Consider the following 20,896-nt stretch of genomic DNA (forward strand, 5'->3'; position numbering starts at 1 on the left):
AGAAGATATACTGCGTTCACCAGTTTTGAAAAATGTTTAAGATAACAACTTGGCAGGATTCCCTTCAACAAATGAGTAGCCGTTAGCATCCATAATTTCCACTCGCTTGCTTTCCAGTATTTCATTTCACTTGTCTCCCGAAGATGTCTTCTACAGTTTTGGGGAAATTTTAGGGATAAGATCATATTATTTATTTCTACATTTTTGTTGTCGATATAGAATGGCTCCTGATGATTTTTAGAATCCATCCAAGCATATGTGAAGGATCTGACAACTCCCAACAAAACAGTGTGCATGTAATCGAAGACGAATCCCCAAACGATGTCAAATTTTGGCACCATCAGTAATTTCGATGCGGTTTTAATTCCATAATTAGATGTGATACGTTCTCCACCCATAAGTGTGTCACGGAATTCTGACAAGTGTTGGCAGAATTGTTGGTGACTTCTTTTGACATTGTTGTTTGATGGGATGAATATCCACTTGTGACGTCCTTGTCCAAGTGATAAGGACTCCCCCCGAGCGAGACACCATGGGCAACTATGTTCCCCGTTGAATTGACTGATTCCCTGCAGTTGACATCGAGCTACCGAATCGGCTGCCAGTAAGGGAAAGTATACACGACTGTATTTTTTAACATCTTTGAACATCCAATTAACGCCATTTATTGACAATTTTATTGCTTGCTGGATAAAGGGTGCTAGAAAAATATCGAAATTTGGTTTTTCATCACCAAACCACAAACCACAAAGTATAGTGTATTTTCTTCTCAGTTGATAATCCAGCTCGTTAATAGATATTAGTAGAGGCCAAATGCTGTATTTTGAGCTATTGAATATGGCGACGCCATCCGTATTGATGCAGCAACTTATGTCGTTGTCCTTCAAACCGAGCCTGTGGTACATATCGCCATTCATGATATCTCGTATCTCGGACACCGCACCAATCTGTCTTCTAGTCAAATTTTCTGCCAAAGATTTCTGTATGGTTTGAATTTGTAACAAATCTTGTAGGGACTTGTTAATATCAAAAGAAACGAAAAAGTTGCCCCTGGTTAAACACGTCGAGAAGGTAGTCGGAACTTGACATTTGCCACATTTAGAATCGTCCTCCTTGATTTCAACTTTGCAGTCTTTGCAGTAAGCTACCTTCTGAATTCGGCTGTAATCTCCTCCGATTTCTTTATCAAATAAATACGTGGATGTTGGAATACTAACGCCATGAGGAAGATGGAAATTTATTAAGTTTAGAATGTCTGACAGTGCTGCCTTGCTAACTTTATGTCGAATTGAGTATCCCAGAATTAAGAGACTGCTTTCTTTCCGAGATATTCGTGCTCCTGTGTACAGTCCTTGAACTTCGACCCAAAAGTAATTATTATTTGTATGCTACCATCTTATAATAAAAGAAAACATGTTTTTGTAAATTAAATCTCACTTCATGCTCGCTAAATAAATCACTGGAATCGGAGTCATCCTCGTTTGTGTCACACGACTCGTTTCCTAACTCCAATTCCGGTGGAATTTCAAATTAAGTAGGGATATTATTTCCCGGTACAGCTTTCAGATAAGTCTGTAAAAAATTAAAATGTTTTACGAACTAAAAAATGTATTTACAGTCAATAAATTGCACAATTGAGTACCTTAGCAGCCTTCTTCCTGTATCGTGTTCGTTGAGGAATATTTGATAAGGCACTATCTCCCGAGCACGAGAAATATTTTTTATAAGATTTTCTGCTTGACATTTTGGTATATATTTTAATTATTCGTGAGTTTTCTCTTCGATAAAGCAAATTTGAACATTTCTCTCGCGAACGGGGTAAGTGTGGAATGACGGCAACGCGGTTTACCCAAGCTGCACGACGAAATCATGTGTTTATATTTCGTTGGCTCCTTCACTCAGTCCATTTTTTTGAGTTGCTAAAATTAAGTAATAGATAACTTCAAATTTCTGTCGAAATTAAAAATGACCTTCCTATTGGTAGAGTGGGTGTCAAAAAAGGTTCCAAAAGAATATTCAGTAGTTCCGGCGGAAAGTATTGAGGACGGAGCTATTCGGCAAAATGCGAAATCTCTAATAAACCAAATTGTGAGTATAATTTGGAAAAAAGGAAAAATTTTCCCTGCCGTGATTTTGGAAACAGGTGAGTTGTATGAATTTATTATACAATTTTATATCATGTCAAATGAAGTAATTTATTACACCGCATTTAATTGATCATAGGGGACGATGAAAAGCATCTCTGGGAACGGGCAGACTTCTACGGCGAAACAACAAAAGTTGGAGACATTTCGACAAATAAGCGAAGTCATGAAATTCTGGAAGTGCCTGTGAAGAAAAAGGTAACACGTTTTGCATTTGAGTTTCTACTCACCATCGGACCTTAATTAACTGTTTATTTCTTTCTTAGGGAAGCAAGCCCGATTAGTAGCCGGTCGAGAACGAGCAAATGCCATCCAAGTCGTCCTTGACTCTCTAGAATCGGACCAAATTATTGACCTAAATCCTGACACAAATTCGTCCGTACAAACTCCTACTATCGGTGATGAGGAAGAAGGTCCGACCTTGGGCGAAGGAACGACAAACTTTAAGGGTGATTTAGTCATAGCTTAAACGTTTTTATTAGTTTTAATATTTGCAACATAATTTGCAACAGAAAAGTACCAGTCCTTGAAGGAGAAGCACAAACGGCTGAAGCAGAAATACAGAGAATTGAAGCGCAGATTTGATCAAAGTGATAATGTAAGCGATGTTTTTTTTAAATTCTAGATCCCTAAATAAGCTTGTAGAAATATATTATCCTCCTTATTTTTATAAATATATACAGAACATAGAGCTTTTCGATGGATCAGATGTAAGGATCGAGTCTTCTGTGCTGGCGTCCATGAGAGTGATGTCACCAAAACCTACCATACTTGCAAGAAATCTCTTTAGACAGCTATTCTCTGCTGAGGAGCTATCCAACCACTCATTGTTTGGGAAGAAATCCAATGCTAATCGCGGAAGGGAGACGCTCCCGGAAATAGATAGTGTTCGAAGGGATGCCGTAATAAGTATGTCCACAAAATTGAGTAAACTATGTACATGATTGAAAATTCGATCCGTTTGCAAATAATTTTATATTGCAGATTTCATACTGAAAGACGAAGGCTTTGGTGAAGCGCCAGAGACGGGTAACCCAGCTGCTGACAAGGTCTTCATAAAAGCAAAGAAGACCCTAAAAAACGAGCTGCGGAAGACATTGTCTGAATTCCTCAGGGAGGAGAAGGCGAAGGCACGGGATGGTAACAATCAATAAATATTCTAATGATTATTGTTGTATATTACCCAATAATAAATTCCCTGAATAAAGATACAATCAAAGATATAAGTTATATCTTTGATGTATCTTTAATATTTTGTTATATCATATAACAAAATATTTCGTTATAATTCTTTATGCATAAAAACCAGCCAATTCTCGTACCAAAAATTTCGACATAATAAATTATGTACATTGCAACCGAAACAAATTAGTATGCATAACTAACTCGACATAACCAAATGGAATAAAATATTGTGCATAAACTTTCTTGCATAAAAACCAGCCAATTCTTGCTTTAATTCGGGCATAATTATGCAAATAATTTATGCATAAAAATACATGAAATTTTCACCCGGGTTACCAGTACATTATCTAAATTCCAAAATATGTTGAACAAACGTACAGTAAAATAAACATATAATTATTAATTAGAAACTCCAGAATATTTTCCAATTTTCAACAGAAATATATGTGCTAAAATTTGTTCATACATTTTATCTTGGAAACAGTTCTACATTACTGGTATGTAAATGTAGCTAAAAGCCTCCTTCCAAGATAAGCCAGTTCATCCCTTTTACCATAGAAAATGTGGGAGTATCTAATTTTTTCACTTTTACTTTCTGCAAAAGTTTCTAAAATTGGCGCCATTCCTTTAGCGTTAGACAGAACTTTGCGATGTTCACATTTTACACGATAAAACATTTTCACAAGAAATTTACGACCTATTTGCCACGCCATCTACCTTTTATCCAACTACTGTGGTCTTTATTACACCAATAATTAGCAACGTTTCATTGGAGTACATTCAAAGAAACAAGCAGCGATTGCAACTTGCTGTGGATATTTTGCAAAGCCGCCCCTTAACTTGTAAGATTAGTATTTTATTGTCAAACATATTGGCAGGAGACAATAGAAATTACCGTTTGAATAAACTTAAGTTTCTGCTTCAAGTCGCGACGACCTCACATATTCAATTTCTCGACAGAAATATAGACTCCCCAGTCCCAGAAAACTGGATATTTGTGACATCAACACAGCATGTGTACGTTGTACTGGTCGTATCTTCAAAAACTGTCGATTTAGTCAAGTCCAACAACCTTCTGGATTCAGCTCACTACCTCTTTTACCATGGACGAATTCAAAAATTTGCATTTTTATTAACAAAAGGGACAAGCAGGAACGAAGAATTGTGCGTCTTAATCCAAGGTAATAAACCCAGTCTACAAGGGACGATATGTAAAGAAATTAATTTCCATTCAAATAAAACCTCGTTAAGAAGTATTTACGATCAAATCTCGACTTCACCAAAATCCTGGCAGTTTATTGACTCATACACCACGGTGTCCTACGTGGGCGGAAATAACTATACGGAACCTAGCAGCAATCCATTCAATCGAACCAAAGATTTCAAGATAAATCTCTATTTGGCAAGAATTATTGCATAAAAATCCAATTGCACAATAATCACGTCATTTTTCGGTCGGAGTCACCTGTTTTTGCCGTCAATGACGTCTGAAGACAATATCGGAAAAGTTTTTTTGCTAAAAGGTTCAACACAGGTTATGACGAAATCTCGCGGTTTTCTATAGCTGTCGTGTTACAGTGAGAAATATATTTCGTTTGAATTTTACCTAACGCCGTTCAGAAGAATTTTGTGGTACACTTTATTAGGTACCTTATCTGTGACAATTTTAATTATGTCGGGTATTAAGAAATTGTATACAAAAGAGTTTGGAAATCCCTCCGCCATTCCCTGGCTTCCCTTGATCGCGATACTTTTCGATGATTCGACCTCCGTGCCCCGACAAATAGAAAAACGTCACTTTTACCGCACCATTTTTAGCGTTTGGGGTTTGGTCGCCATCCTCTTGACAAATTGTTACAGTGGGCTGCTTATTTCCGAACTGAACGCTCCTCTCCGTGGAAATAGACCAGAAACGTGGCAAGATTTATTTTGTAATAGGACGTACGTTCATTTAGTATCCAATGTACAGTATCCCTTGGAGGTGTCCGAGTGGAAAAAATTAGTCCAGTTTCAGAAATTATATGAATCCTGGTGGGACCAGCGTGGTTTGTTAGGATTCATTAACAATAATTGTTTCCGGTTATTCGACATCTTGAAAAATATAAAAAGCCCAGACTTCCCTTTTGTCCACTCTATTCGAAACTTGGAGCGTTTGTTTAGAGGGTTGCGAGAAGGAACACATTTAATCAGGAAGGAAGACGCTATTCATTTTTTTCTAGGTGATCCCCTGCACGCAAACTTAGAGCGAAAATGCACACTGATTCTGACATGTCTGAGTTTCAGAGATATGCTGAGGAGGAAGTCGTAATGTGCGGGAAGGTAGTATATGTCGGGGATATTGAACAAATTGAAACCCAACGGGAATATCTCATGTGGAAATATCCCCGTATAAGGTTTACCAAGGGAAATCATATCTTACAAGCCGGAATGGCTGGATGGTCATTTCAAGGTGGGGGTGGATCCAGTTTGCCCAGAAATTTTATTTGGGTCTTGGAATCTGGGATATACGGTCAACTAGAGGCCGAAAATATAGCTAGGATGTATTTGGACAGGAGCAAAGTTGACAATGTGACAGGACATGGAGTTGTGAAACCTTTAGTGATTTATGAAGGGTTGGCGACGCTTTTTATTTTGTGTGGTGGAACTTTGTGTTGTGCATTGATTAGTGTGATTTTAGAGGATTATGACAGAGTGTTAACTACAATGTTGGGTGCTGGAGTATTGATATTAACGAAGATGAAGAATTTTATTATTATATGCCTGCAAATATGTATGATAGATCGCTTACTTGTTTGTTTGTACACCGGTCGAATAATCCAAAACAAATTCATATCGTAAATATCACGCATCATAAGCCAGCGTATAGAAACAAATATGTATGCCAAACGAGCCTAAGATCCAAGAAATAATCAAAATTTTCTTCATGGTTCAAAATACACGTAAGCCGATACTTTACTCATTAGGAAGAACAATCAACACTTGGAAGAACAAAATCAGTAATGTTGTGACTGTACACGAATTTATAGATATATCTCTCAATTGTATATGTTAATTCAAATGAAACTACATATGTATCAACCACATTGTTCCAATCCTGTATGGCAACTTTCTTTACCATAGTTTACCTGGGTTTCAAAGTTATGAGTACAGACAACAATTTTCTCTATCTTAATTTTTCTACCGTGACATATTAACTATTCTCTACACTCTTAAAAACAATGCTGCCCTTTTAGATATTGCGTAACTACTTTACATCCATAGTACGCTTTACTCTATATCCAGTTAAAGGTTACTTTCAGTTTACTCTGAATTGTATACAGTTTCCTTAATATATATGTGTAGGATTTAGAGTGCATTTACCTAGCAAAAGGATAACATCATTTATAAGATTGTACATACAAATTAAATTCGGTTAGTACCAACTTTCCCTAATGTTAAAAATATGACGCCAACTTCAACGCATTTCAATTTTTAAGATTTTTATTGCCCAAAATAATTTTTGACCTTGGACAGGTTTGAGGTCTAAAATCATGACCGCGGCTAAATTCAAAAACTGTCAATTTACAAAAGCGTATGTTCGTAGTCTATATCACACTAAATCTAAGTAACATGATATCAATAATTATAATTATCCAGTTAATGAAATTTATTTATTTATTAAAAGAATGTCCCCATCCAAATGTCCTCATCCAAAAGTTAATGAATTAAATTATACTATATATTTGTGGATACTATATAATCCTTCTCGATCTAATTAAAGTCAAAGTCATGGTGCGATTCAGCACAAAGTTTTGTATAATCAACGGCGTCGTTCGATCGATAAAGTTTGATCCAAATTTTACCCTTAATGGTGTTAGGCTTCTCACTTGTCGTCTTGTTAACGCCTTGTTATCCAAAAATATTACCTTGGCGGTTATATATTTGAGAGCATCTTTCGATTCTTTTTGCACCCATGACGCCAGTGTGAAAGCTAACATGATAACCATCGCTGCATCCAGGGAAGCGAGCGGAAATAATAAAAACCCAAGGCCGGAAATGTCATGATGCAAATTTATACAGACAAATAATGCAACAATTTCTATCGCCGGGACGCAAATAATTAAACAGGGAAGAATTTTGTCCATGACGAATGAGTTAAACCATTTCTCCAATATTTGAATGGAACAGTATAATCGGATACAGTCATCTTTGTCTGATGGATTTCGGATGGTGGAAGTCTGCCTAAAAATTTGAAAACACAAACATGTAGCACACTTTAAAAGATAATTTTCTACAATCCCATCGAATGGTAAGTACACTCTGAATTCTATGTTACATAAACTGTAATAAATCTTCAGTAACGTTAACTTGATCAAACCTAAAATTTACTCTGGGTTTAGCATGGTTTAGTTAGGTTAGGTTAGGATGGGTTATGTAATATGTAAGTAATAGCACATTTATGCTCCAAATATTGTCAAATATCAACATTACAACTTTAATTTGCCATAGAAAAGTAATTCACATACCTTCTTAACACCTTAAGATAATTTAGCATGCAGTCTATCCACAACGAGGATATAGAGGATCCACATTGATCCAGAATACGTCATGTGCGAAAAATTCCACACCTCATATAAGTGGAGCAATACATTAATTGCTGCCATTATCATAGTTGTTTGGACAGGTTGGCAGTGAGGCAGCATGGACAATATAAATGGGGGTGTGCAAGGCGCAAAAGTGAGCAAGATGAAGATAAGAATGGGAAAGACGACGACAGAGATTTCACACAAGATTATGAATATTTTCATGATTTTTGTTCTTAAGAACACTGGTGATGTGTGAAATTCTGTAAATGACAAAAATATTATTATCACTTATATAATATCAGTAGATTTCTCAAAATTTCTGTACACCAGGAGTAGTTCTTTGTGACTTTTTGGAAAACTGTAGTGTGCAAATTTAATTTTTTATCTGATTTATTATATAGTGATGAAATCATGTATCGTGCCCCGGGGAGGTCATTTTCGATTATTCTTGGCACAGTGAGGTTAGCGTGAAATTAAAAAAATATTATGTTACACCTTACCTTGCATAGTGTTCCCTTCAAAATGTAATATCATGTTCAAAATTTCAATGGGCAAATTATCCAGAGAATAATTTAGCCTTGGTCTAGTCAGGCAAACGTATATCAAGAAGAACATAATCCCTAAAAACTTTCCAGTCAGGGTCAACTCTCTTAAGGTGATGGTGGTTAAGAACATTGCGATGCAGTGAAGCACTGAAAAAACGCATTGCAACTGGAAAATTTTTAAGTGACGGGGTTCCTTAATCTTAACAAATTGGCGTAGCTTTTCGTTCCACTCGAAGGGCAAACAGTTCAACAATCGACATGGTTTAAGGCGTATTTTAACCATCGGGAGGAACTCCATAGAAAACATTCCCCAGCCAAATATTCGGTTGCGAGGCTATTCTACTAATACCCGAATTCAGAAATAGTTGGTCCAAAGGAATTTCTGTATCGATTTCCATTTTGGGATAATTACAAATAATCTCGGCTTATGATCTTAATTGCTCTTATTTACACAACACTTCTCAGCAATCTTGAATAGCTCTTTAACTGTGGTCGATATCTACCTGTAAACTAGTGTATTACGTATCCAGTTTCCAGCGGACACTATGGGGTATTTCACTCAAAATAGCACACCAAAATGTAATTTATGGGCGGCCAGCATTAAACCATCCCCCACACGACAAGTGCCGCAACTCGAATAATCAGAATTTTGAGAATTACCATGATTAATAAGGACTTTTTATAAGGGCAAATTTTTATTTACGGCTATTCTCAGTCGCTCTCATCACGTGGTCAGCATATCGAGTTTGTATAACTGTTAGTAATGCCCTATTATCATACTTTATACGGTTAATAATCAACTCTGTGCGGTGGCAAAAAGGAGATGGGCGATCCATGAAGCAAATTTGCGACGATAACGGGATCGGGGAGGAGTATTATTCCACCCGGGCAAACCTATTTTTCAAAGGATTGAAGAAGTTTTCTCTGCAATTGAATACTTGTTCGTCAATCGGATCACCAGCCACACTGAGGGCGCCCTGGATGAAAACCCGGGCCGACGCGATTACCCGGGTGACCTCGATTTCTATGATAGGCGAAGATTTCCTGGGGTGAAAATTTGTCCAAGCTTTGCAAACCAGGGGAACTTTGCGGTATCAAAATTTGACAGAGATTCGACTAACTTGCAAGTCAGAGGATGGATAAATTTTCTCACCAGCCATTGAACCAGCCATTGAAGAAGATTACGTTGCTTCTGGAAAATCGATACCTTTCCGAATTTGAGGATTTGCTGAAAAAATTCGCTCCGTCCCTGGAATCGCTGAACTTTTGTGTCGTTACGGATGAATTGGCAGAAGAACCCCGTTTCGTTTTGAATCTTCCATGTTTTCCTAAATTGAGAAGTTTAGACGTGTATTTTGGAAGTTTAGAGAGACCGTTTGAGCGAAAACCGGAGGATGTATATTGAGATAAACCAGCCCAACCGTTCGACAAACGCAGTTTCCATTATTTAGCGAAAGGCAGAGTGAGACTCGGATTCTGGTGGGTATCCACCACCACGGCTGACTGTCGTTGCCAGTGCCGTATGGTGGTCCGTCTCACTTCTCACTCTCTTCAAATTGTTTACCGGGATTATGAACCAACTCGTGTTGAGATGCTTTTCATCTCTCACACGAGTGGTTCATTTTATAAAATTTGGATAAACTAAATTTGCTTATCTGAAAAATCGATAACTTCATTGATAAGCTTCAAAGCGTGAATTTTCGAGTGGATGTCACCATTGTACATTCAGAAAAGCTTAAGTTTTAAATTTTGGACGATTTGGATAAACTAAATTTTCTTATCTGAAAAATTGATAACTTGATTGATAAGCCTCAAAGCATTAATTTTCGAATGCACATCATCATTATAAATTCAGAAAGGCTTATGTTTTAAATTTGGGGCGATTTGAGGCTGTTTTAATGACTTCGGTAATTACGATTATGTATATCATAAGCAACCTTGCATTTGTTACGGCTCTTGCTGTGTAAGCCCCTCCCTCAGAAACTTTGACCCCAAAAAACTCATTGTTCCGGTCATTTTGAGTCGGGCAACAAAAGCTGAAAATGTAGCTTTTGTCAAGGAGAAAAATCTGGCATCAGGTTGTCAGACTCAAAATGACCGGAACAATGAGTTTTTTAGTGATTTATGTGTATGCAAAAAAACCGAGCCCGACTTCCGGGGATATTTCCGAACGTCCAGAACGAATGGATGGCCAGGTTGAGGGGGAAGATTGATAAGTAGGATATACATTTATCAAATTTGTTAATTAACCGCTGATTTGTGAAATAAGTAATTTAATTTAAATCTATTGTTTTTCCTTTAATGAAATTTGAAACAGTAGTTACACAATTTTGGGTGTTTTTTTACCTTACCTCTGTCATTTTCATTAGAGTAAGAATTAAATGATTCGACAAGCAGATCCGCCGACTATTTCAAAAGTAGAAATACTCTATTGCATTATGTTCCCCACATGAAAAGAATTAAAACTGAACAATTTACTCATAATTATGAGTATTCAGCCATTTATTTACATATGTACTCAAATGTTCAATACATAAATCTACATTACATAATATGACAAATTTACAATCTTGTCATGTTTTTATTTGATTTTGTTTTGATTGATTTTTCACATTTTCCAAACATGTATCCGTCTCACACAATAAAAACATCACCACTCTGATTTTGGGGCAAGTTGAGCCGTCTCAAATTTTTCTCACGACCTGCCAATCAAGCGCGCAGCTCAACCATCAATCCACGAGCACAGGTGAAGCGTTCATAAAATTAAAGGTAAGTGTGAATAAATTGTTAACCATAATTTTTCAGGCTGACTTATCACCCTTATCATCATTGCAGTACACGAAAACCAGTAGGAGCTGATAAGAGACGATAATGTCGGGGATTCTGTTTCTTTTTTTCTTTCTCCTTCTCTTGCCGAGAAGCCTTGCACAGGAGACGGGTAAGAAGAATTATAATTAATTGCATCTAATTAATTCATTAATTTTTAATTGGTGCACATATTTTTTATCTTTTTCAGCCCAATCCCCTCCCTCCATCGTGAACCAGCCCCCCGCAGGCGAGCTTCTTGTCCCAATCTATGATTTACTAGGAATGGTGTTTGGTTTGCCATTCACCCTGCCCTGCGAGGCGACAGGGGAACCCACCCCGACCTACATCTGGACAAAAAATGGGGCCCCATTTAACTGGCAGGAGACAGGACGATATTCACAAACCCCCGGCAGCGGCACCTTGTACGTGGACTCTCCAAGGGATGAAGACATGGGGCACTACCAGTGCTTCGCCAAGAACGAGGTGGTTAAAGAAATATTAATTAATTACTTTGTACACTCTTAAAAATAATGTAATGATACCCTTTTGAAGCGTAAATGCACTCTGAATTCTAAATTAAGTGACTCTTCAAAAGCCTGTAAGTTACGAATTGTAACGATTTTTAATCATGTTTTTATCTTGCACAGCTTGGGGTCGCGACGAGCAACGCCGTCTTGGTGAGGAAGTCGGAGATGGACCCATTTCTGCGGATGGAACGTCGCACTTTCGTCGTGGAAGAGGGCAGCCCCTTGAATTTGACGTGCCATGCGCCATACGCATATCCCAAACCGACGCTTTACTGGGTCTTGGTGGTAAGTTGAAGAAGAAGTAGTTGAAAAAATTTAGTAACTATTAAAGGTTGAAAGAGGTTTGATTCCTTTGTTAACTTGCGCCAATTTTATAACTTAAATAGCGCACAGGTTACCAATGACTGAAGTATGAATGCATAAGAGTGACAAATTGTATTGCATTATTTATTTTTCAGAACGAGCATGAGATGCTTAACATAACGGACCCCCGGATAACGACAGACCAGGAAAAAGGTACCCTCTGGTTTTCCAATGTGACCCTTGCCGACAGAAGCACAACGTATTTGTATTACTGTAAGTATTTAGAAAAATATGCAAAAAAAACTGCAAAAGTTTAATTAAAAATAAGTTTTATCTTGAAATGTTATAATTTCATTTTCTTTTTTGTAACAGGCGCATCTGAATTAGCAATCAGGTGAGTGTTGATTCTTAATTTATAATAATTAACTAGACTTTTATAAATTAACAATTAGTGAGATTTTGATGGTTTCGATTAGTTTCGCAAATACATATTTCGATTAACGTGCAATTTGCTCAGTAAATTTTCCTTTGTGTGTAAACTATGTATTTAAAGTGTTTTTCTACAAAAATTGGCAAGTTTTAAATTTGTGAAAGTACTTCATAGTTTTTTCTCTGCTAGATACGAGAGGAACATTGGGAGTCCAGTTTATCTGGGTGTTCGTCCGGTCAATAGCTCCGATCCGGCCAAGATTTACCCTCCGGTCTTCCAATATGTTTCTAAAACTCAAATGGTCGCTCTGAGAGGAGGATCGGTGTCCCTTTGGTGCATTGTTAGCGGAACGTGAGGAAAAAATATTCATAAAGTTTGTTTTAATGAAAATTAATGAGACCACGTGGCGTGGGAGCCGGGGAAATTTTATCCCCGTGCGTAATCCTTCCCAAGTTTTATGTTTTTATCATTTTGTAGACCGTTGCCGGATATCAAGTGGGTCAAGAAGAACAGCCTTTTTCCGAATAATACAGAACGTCTGAATCATGGAAAGACCTTGCAGATTAATGATATTGATTTTAAGGGTAAGTAAACCAATCTAAAATATCTGGATTTGCGTTGCATAAAATTAGGAAGTAATTTCAATAATGTTATGTCTATGATAACCTCCTCACATCGGAACCTTGAAGACCAAGGGAGCTACTATTGCGTAAGGAAATGTACATATTTATGAAAAAATGTGTCATTTTAATTTTATAAAATTAATTTTGTCAAATTTTCAGTATGCTTCAAACGGAATTGGTAGTCCGATCTCTTATGTGATCCATTTGACGGTTGAAGGTAAGGATTATTGCAAATTTTACTGAGATGGCCAAAATTTTCATTTTTCAATTGCCAATATTTGATGGCCAGAATTTCTTAAAATCGAGACTATATTGACAGCGATGACAACTTGAAACGCGAAAAATCGTGAATGTTCCATTTGTATTTTGATAAAGTATTTTGCCCATCTCGAAAAAAAATTAAATGATAACCACAACTTTTCCTTATTATGTTCTTTTCGCTTTCTTTTAGCCGTCCCGTACTTCACTACTGAGCCGGAGAATCAGAATTTGCTAGCCGAAGGTATTTAATACGAGATAAATTTCCAATTTTATTTTTATTGCTTAAAATATTTCCAGAAATCATTATAAGAACTATTTGTTTTGTAATAATGAATGCCCTGCCCCACATTAATTATTTTCTCTTTAATAATGCAGGTGAGACGGCCAAATTTCAGTGTGAAGCCGGCGGACGACCAGCCCCACAGATAACTTGGATCCACAATGGAAAACATCTCGCAGAAGCAGCACCCAACCCGAGGAGACATCAAATCAGAAATGTGATCTTCATTCAAAATGTGACCAAATCTGACATTGGTGATTGATCACATAAAATATAACTAATTTTTTAATTTCTGATCTTTCGTTATTAAGAAATACATATTTATTTACAGGGAATTACGGATGCAACGCGACTAATCGCTTGGGCTATGTGTACAAAGACTTCTATCTCAACGTGGTCGTGGTGGATCGTCGTGTCACAGAAATATCTGAAATTCACCAACAACCGACCGGATGGATTATTGGGTTATCTGTAACAATCCCTTTGCTCCTTATCATCTTCATCTTGTAAGTTGTGTGCTGAAAAAGTTAGACAAATTCATACATATAATCCTTACTAATTTGTAACTTTATTACTTAAACAGGGTCTTGGTCTTTAAGCGAGCACGTGCAGGAAACTATGCCGTTGATGAGACGACGATTTAGTTTAAGTAAATGAAAAATATAAAAGTTTCTTAAATTGTTACGACATGCCTGCATAATTTTCTCTGCGTGGTATTTATCTGTGCTCCGCTTAATCAATTTCTATTTTTATATTTCACTTGTAGAATAATTAGTAAATGGTGTAAAATATGTATGTAAACTGACTTGGTGAACGGTTCCTTAATACGCTTATTTGTAGCTTAATAGACGTAGGAAATTAAAAGTTAGTTTTTTATAATTTTATGACAATTAAATATTATATGTAATTATTGGTTAAATTTAGTAAAATTTAAGAAGCGCAATAAATGGTAATTTGTACTAATGAATGAATACGTAATTACTATGAAATATTATTGTGTTTGCGTCATATGTAGCTGTCATAGTTTAGTTGTAGTTATTGAGTCCTCAATTAACCTGAGCGATTTTTTTTAGATAAGCACGACGGCAAAGATGATATGGTAAATTTGTGAATAACTAAACTCCAAACGGGTATATGGCTGCAAATCTGATGATTTTTAAATCCTTGTATTTATTTGGTAATTTATAGTTGAAACAAATGCAGATACGCAATTACATAACAGAAACACCAGATATCGTCAATTATACATATCAACATATAATAATTGTTAGAGCACATTTAACTGCATGAATTTACAAGAAATTAATCATCTTTTAACTACTAAATCAACTGCTGAATGTTAATTTACACCGAGAAAAATCCCTTAATTGACCTACATCTCCCATAATCCATCCACTTATTCCTCACATTTGGAAATACTTCCGGCAGTCGGTGAGCTTGACGGTATCGCGTCTCCGTCTTCGTATCAGTATCATCGAAGTCCGGAAGTTCAAAATTCCGCAGAGTTTTACAGGTTTGTCCTTCTTTAGGAAGCAGAGAGTCAATCAGGTCGCTATAAACGTCCCAAAAAGTGTTGACATCGTCCTCGCTGTCCGTGGCATCCTCATCTTCATAAAATTCTGGACTAATGACGATGGAACGAATCGAGGGGAGATGGCGGTCATAGTTGATCCCGACGTCATGGTCGCCAGAAAGTGGGGGAAACGCGAACCGCAAACATCCCGCATAAAAATGACCATCTGAAAACTCCTCAAAGTGGAAATTTAATGTTTTCAGGTCGGGAAGGCATGGAAGATTGAGAACTTTTGGTTCCAGGTCATCCGTATCAACCCGAAAACTTAGCAGTTCCAGGGACGAGGCGAATTTCTTGAGTAATTTTTCAAAGTCTGGAAAATGTCGGGTTTCCAGAGGTGTTGTGAAGGTCATCTTTTTCAGGGGGTTGTTCAACTCGGTGAGAAAATTGATGCCGTCCTCTGGCTTGCAAGTTAGCGAGACTTCCTTCAAATTTTTGTACAAATTTGCGCCACTGTTTTGCAACTCTTGGATAAATCGTGACCCGAGAGAAGTATCGCAGCGAACAGAAGTAGAAATGGACTCGACGTCCTTAACCGCATCGGCCCAAGGTTTCATCCAGCCCGCCACCAGTCTTGTTGCGGGGGATGGTTCACCCTCCAGGAAATTTAGGGCAAGTGAAAACTTTGTCAACTTTTTGAAATTTATGGAAACTTCGGAATAGTTCTCTTCGATTCCATTGTAGCCCAAAATCTTGATTCCGAATTCGAGATGCAATTCTTCCAGGGTGTCTTTAAGCCGAAGGGCGGCCTTGAGATAAGTCTTGTAATCGTAGTTGGTGTAGATGTCTCCAAATAAGGACAAACTCTGGACGCAGTGTCCCCTCATCGGGTTAAGAAACCAGTCCAAGTCGAGGATATACTTGGCGCCACGTTGGCTAATGTCGTTTAAGGGAGTGGGTAATTTCGGATAGGATATTTTCCAACGTGGCCAATTCTGCATTTCGTGGACATATTGCAAAAATTTGAGGGAGGGATTGGCCGACTTGAGACCAGGATAGAAATTTATGACGGACTTCTTTCGCAAGATGGGAGACACGTGTTCGTCCCAGTGGCGACAGACGAGTCGAGCGTTCTTCAAACTTTTGAAGGGGAGGTAGGACAGAATTTTGGAGAAAATCTGGAAATTAAAGGTTCACTCTTAAAAACAATGTTATTACTGATATCTATCAGTTTGAAAACTTTTCAAATTTTCAACTTTTCAATGAAAAGTAAATGCATTCTCTTAATTATAAATAAGTAAATTTCACTGAATATAAATTTCGGATTTATTAAATCCAAAGTAACGTAAGGTGCTTCAAGAGAACAAAATTCACTCTTGATTTAGAATTGTTTCCTTAATGTATAATTTAGAGCGCATTTACTCATCAAAGTGAAGTTAATTTAAATAGAGAAATAGTAATTAAAGCCGAATAGAAAGTTTTATAGGTCATGAGCGTACCAATTGATTTTCGCCTGGAGAGAAGTTCACCTTGGCCCCATTTTTCCGTACTATTGCATCAGAATCGGGTCCACTTTTGATAGATTTATCCACATTTGTAGCATATTCCCTTCTCTAAAATTTAAATTACGTACGTAAACAAAATAATTAATTCCCCCTAAATTTATGATTAGTTTCTTATTTAGTATTTCTCATTACTTTAAAAATGAATCTGGCCAGTCCACCAGAAATTCCGTCGCGGTGTTTCGCGAAGACTAATTCATCCCCAAAGTTGAGCCGGATTTTGACCCGGTCGTAATATTTTATGCCGTTTCTGAAAACGAAGCTGCCCTAATGATTTATTTAATAGGTTTATTAGGGAGGCTAAATTATTAAATACTGCCCACCATTAACTAACCTTGACCGGTTTGGCCCAGTAAGCGTCATGTCCGCATAAGATTTCCAGGCCGAAACTCCAATCCCACTGGGGGCGTTTAGTCTTGACGAAGATGAATTCGCTCTGAGTGTCCCACGAGACGTACTTTTCGCCCAGGGTGTACTGCAATTAAAAACATGTTGCAATTAATAAATGACCAGTGAAAATTTTGAAATTAATTAACTCACCCTGCAACGTTCTCGATAAGGCAGGATTACCGAGTTCAAATCACAATCAGTCATTAACACGGATTCAAAAACAGCATCCGGAGGTTGGAGTAAGCGACCCGACATGATTTATGATAAGTCGGAATAATTATTATTGAGCAAAACTGATAAACTAAGAATTTTGATAAATTCCCGTTCAACAAAAACGATCGGTTGACTTTTTTCGTTTCGCGTCAAACTCGAATAATGATGGGGCGAGTGGAGAAGTATTATGCAAATAAATATGTATGAAATACAATTTTGCATTAATTTTATTAATAAACTGTAAGAGAAATGACACTTTTACCATTGTTCAATAAGATTAAGACATTTACAATGAGATAATTTTCCTCCTGAAATAATAGAATGATGTATGAAAACACTATCGGAATATGATTGTAAATTTTTGCATATATATATTTATTTATCTGAAATGCATATTCATAATGACACAAAATATGTCATGAAGATTATGTAATAATTATTAGTGCAAATTTACCCATAAATTAATCCAACATTTCTAAATTACTCATCTTGCATTACATTCTTCCATGAAAATTAATCTTAGCATCAAATTAATGAAATTAAAATTAGAATTAATCTATTTTAGAGGGTGTTCCGGAAGTAATGCAACTTTGGTCAAATGCACATATAAACTGAAGCAATGCATTAGTTTAGGCGAAATTTTGGTCAGAAATATACAAAGGTTAAAGCTAATTACTGTTTGTTTCGAATGGTCCATACATCTCCTTCCGCCCAATTTGGGGAAGCTTTTGTCGGGTGCTTCCCATTCGTGCTTCGCCACTGTTTCTGGTTACCTTTTTTGGGATTTTTGACAACATGTGGTGAAATAAGTTCAAATTTTTGACTGAAGTTTTTCGATTACAATATTCTTTCTTGGATAAAAACTAAAATTGTTCAATAGGTCTTGTATTTGACAAATTTGGGAACGTTGTTCACCTCTCCCATGTTAATTGCATTTGATCCGTTTTAAGGCGGAACGGGATACTTTGGCTTAGATTTATTTCCCAGTTTTGCATAAATGGTTTTCTTGAAGGTGGGAGAGTTGTACTATGTGCAAATAAAAGCATTTTGATAATCTGAGCAGTAAATCGTCTTGTACAGGACGATCAATTTTGATTAATTTTGATTACTTCAGGTCAAGGATTTTTTCTGGCCTCCTGCTTGCTACTTTTATTTTACTCTTCACTATATTTATAAGCTTATATAACCTTCTAGGATTTGATGTCCAACTTCTAAGCTTTAAAATAATGTATGGTGTTAGGTGACAACTTCAAATACTTCAGCGAATTTCGCTCCGACATTGCAAATTTCTGTTTTCACGAAGTTTATTACTTTCGGGGCTGCCACACGAATGGGCCGACCAGATATTTTTTTGCGATTAGTAGTTTTTTGCAGCTCATACCTTAGTAGTACACAGCAAATTGTCACTTTTGAAATTTGTTCTTTTTTAAAGTGAACACAGCTCAATTTCTTGGAGCGCGTAACCACTTTTTCGTTATAGTGGCAGACGATGGTTGCGAGTTGCTCGGTGGTATTTGACCTTATTTTGGAACGGATAGAGATATCGACTTCTGGTTTTCGGATTCTACTAGATAAACGTATGGACTACAATATTCACCCTATTTCGAATTTGGGGCAAATTGATACCCTTGGATATATGCATTTTACCAAAGTTGCATTACTTTCGGAACACCCTCTATTTGTTTCTCACCTCCCGTAACCTATCCATCCATTTGTTCCTCACATTAGGAAATACCTCCGGCAGTCGGTGCGCTTGACGATAGTGCGTCTCAATCTTCACATCGTAGAAAACCGGAAGTTCGAAATGCCGCAGAGTTATACATCCTTGTCCTCCGTCTTCTTTAGGGAGAAAGGACTCCAACAGGTCGCTGTACGTGTTCCAAAAATTAGCCGCATCATGTACAACCTTTGGGTGTATCACGATGAAGCGAATCGCGGGGAGGTGACGCTCGTACTTGATACCGACGACATCGTCGCCAAACGCGAGCCGTAATCGAGCCACGTCTTTAACAAAACAAGACCCACAACCTTGGTAATATCTGGCACATTCAAATTCACCAAAGTGGACATTTAAACTTTTCAAGTTGGGAAGACATGGTAAATTCAGGACGAAACGAGACTTTGGTTCCAAGCCTTCCGTGGAAATTTGAAAGCTCAGCAATTCCAGTGACGAGGCGAATTTCTTGAGCAAATTCTCAAAGTCGGGAAGATTCCGGCTTTCCAGAGGTATCGCCAACGTCAACTTCTTCAGAGGCTTGGTAAACCCGGTGAGGAACTTGATTCCATCCTCTGCCTCGCAAGTTAGCGAGACCTCCGTTAAATTGTGAAACCACGGAATTCGCGTTCTTACCAACTCTTTGAGAAATCTCGACCCCAGGGATTCATCGCCGGCCGTAGAAATGGAGGTGGCCCGGTTAATGGCGTGGGCCCAAGTTGTCATCCATCTCGCGGTCAGGGGGACGGGTGTTCGGCCCCAAGGATTAACCAATCGTAGAGAAAACTTGTTCAATACGGGGAAAAATAGTAGGACGGACATCAGCCAAGGATATTCCTTCTCGGAGCCATAATTGTCGTAAATTTGGATGTTGACGTCTAAATACAATTCTTCCAAGGTGTTTCTCAATTGAAAAACGGTATCGAGATATAACTGGTACGGAGATTTCCCCGCTCAAGGACAAAGTCTTGACGTGATGTCCTCTGCTCGGCTGAAGAAACCAGGTCAGATCGGTGGTATACTTCAATACCAAATTTTTCTGGTCATCTTCTGGAAGGTTTGGTAAGCTTATCTTCCAGTTTGGCCAGTCTGCAGGATTCTGCATCTCGTGAGCGTATCGCAAAAATTGCAGAGAAGGGTTTTGACCCTGCAAACCAAATTTTATGGCGCATTTCCCTCGCAGAATTGGAGAAACTTGTTCGTCCCAGTGGCGACAGACTAATCGAGCATTTTTTAAGCCTTGTACCGAGAGATGGGGCAGAATGTAGGGGAACATCTGGAAATTAAAAGAAATTAATGAAATTAATTATATGCAAATTAGTCAAATATTAGTAATGGAACATTTATAAAATATGCAACGCAAAATCGGCGAATTTTCCGCCCCTCATTTCCTCTCGTAGCGGGTTATACCCCAGCATGTGGCGCAACAACCTCCCCCTACGCTGCGTTACGGATTTTATAAACGTTCCCTACTAACAACTGCTAACAAGTCAATAATTTAGGTAGTAGTTCGCGTACCAATTCAATTACACCTGGAATAAAGCTTAATTTTGCTTCATCTTCCTGTTCACTGTCATCTGAATCGTGAATCGGAATCCACCCACTTTCGATAGATACAAAATGAGCCAAAAGTGCAAGTCTTTTTCGCATCGATTTCACCAAATTGCACATAAAAAATTACAAATTCAGTTTTGGGTGGGGGGATTAATATAGCATAGCTGTTTTTGAATTATATTCAACCACACCCCCTTCAAAAATTGGGGAAGAAAATTGGGAAAAATGAGAAGGTCAATGTACACTCGGTATCTAGAAGTAGATACCAACTTGCATTTG

General features: G+C 37.5%; 5 protein-coding genes across 5 annotated transcripts; 3 read left to right on the top strand and 2 right to left on the bottom strand.

The window, feature by feature from the left end:
- Nucleotides 1-1,551: 1,551 nt before the first annotated feature.
- Nucleotides 1,552-2,537, top strand: LOC118436769. Its single transcript, XM_035855364.1, has 3 exons — nt 1,552-2,143; nt 2,224-2,342; nt 2,411-2,537. Exons 1-3 carry the CDS (start codon nt 1,966-1,968, stop codon nt 2,426-2,428), a joined length of 315 nt encoding a protein of 104 aa, XP_035711257.1. The 5' UTR covers nt 1,552-1,965; the 3' UTR covers nt 2,429-2,537.
- Nucleotides 2,538-2,552: 15 nt separating this feature from the next.
- On the top strand, nt 2,553-3,552 carry LOC118436770. The gene is made up of 4 exons (XM_035855366.1): nt 2,553-2,593; nt 2,657-2,742; nt 2,828-3,053; nt 3,129-3,552. Exons 3-4 carry the CDS (start codon nt 2,885-2,887, stop codon nt 3,296-3,298), a joined length of 339 nt encoding a protein of 112 aa, XP_035711259.1. The 5' UTR covers nt 2,553-2,593; nt 2,657-2,742; nt 2,828-2,884; the 3' UTR covers nt 3,299-3,552.
- Nucleotides 3,553-8,746: 5,194 nt separating this feature from the next.
- LOC110854642 (neuroglian) lies at nt 8,747-14,649 on the top strand. Its single transcript, XM_022103108.2, has 14 exons — nt 8,747-11,208; nt 11,275-11,377; nt 11,456-11,730; nt 11,895-12,059; nt 12,233-12,350; nt 12,450-12,471; nt 12,697-12,858; nt 12,985-13,091; nt 13,197-13,216; nt 13,290-13,347; nt 13,582-13,632; nt 13,767-13,925; nt 14,003-14,177; nt 14,255-14,649. Exons 2-14 carry the CDS (start codon nt 11,311-11,313, stop codon nt 14,313-14,315), a joined length of 1,440 nt encoding a protein of 479 aa, XP_021958800.2. The 5' UTR covers nt 8,747-11,208; nt 11,275-11,310; the 3' UTR covers nt 14,316-14,649.
- Nucleotides 14,650-14,818: 169 nt separating this feature from the next.
- Nucleotides 14,819-17,490, bottom strand: LOC118436863. Its single transcript, XM_035855500.1, has 5 exons — nt 17,287-17,490; nt 17,081-17,221; nt 16,882-17,013; nt 16,684-16,797; nt 14,819-16,362 (listed from the first exon to the last, which is right to left on the bottom strand). The coding sequence occupies exons 1-5, from the start codon at nt 17,389-17,391 to the stop codon at nt 15,016-15,018; spliced, it is 1,839 nt and encodes a 612-aa protein (XP_035711393.1). The 5' UTR covers nt 17,392-17,490; the 3' UTR covers nt 14,819-15,015.
- Nucleotides 17,491-17,728: 238 nt separating this feature from the next.
- LOC118436728 lies at nt 17,729-20,861 on the bottom strand. Its single transcript, XM_035855310.1, has 2 exons — nt 20,582-20,861; nt 17,729-20,339 (listed from the first exon to the last, which is right to left on the bottom strand). Exons 1-2 carry the CDS (start codon nt 20,732-20,734, stop codon nt 19,830-19,832), a joined length of 663 nt encoding a protein of 220 aa, XP_035711203.1. The 5' UTR covers nt 20,735-20,861; the 3' UTR covers nt 17,729-19,829.
- Between the last annotated feature and the right edge of the window lie 35 nt (nt 20,862-20,896).

Source organism: Folsomia candida, unplaced genomic scaffold (assembly GCF_002217175.1).
Source record: "Folsomia candida strain VU population unplaced genomic scaffold, ASM221717v1 Fcan01_Sc010, whole genome shotgun sequence".
NCBI classification, from domain to species: domain Eukaryota; kingdom Metazoa; phylum Arthropoda; class Collembola; order Entomobryomorpha; family Isotomidae; genus Folsomia; species Folsomia candida.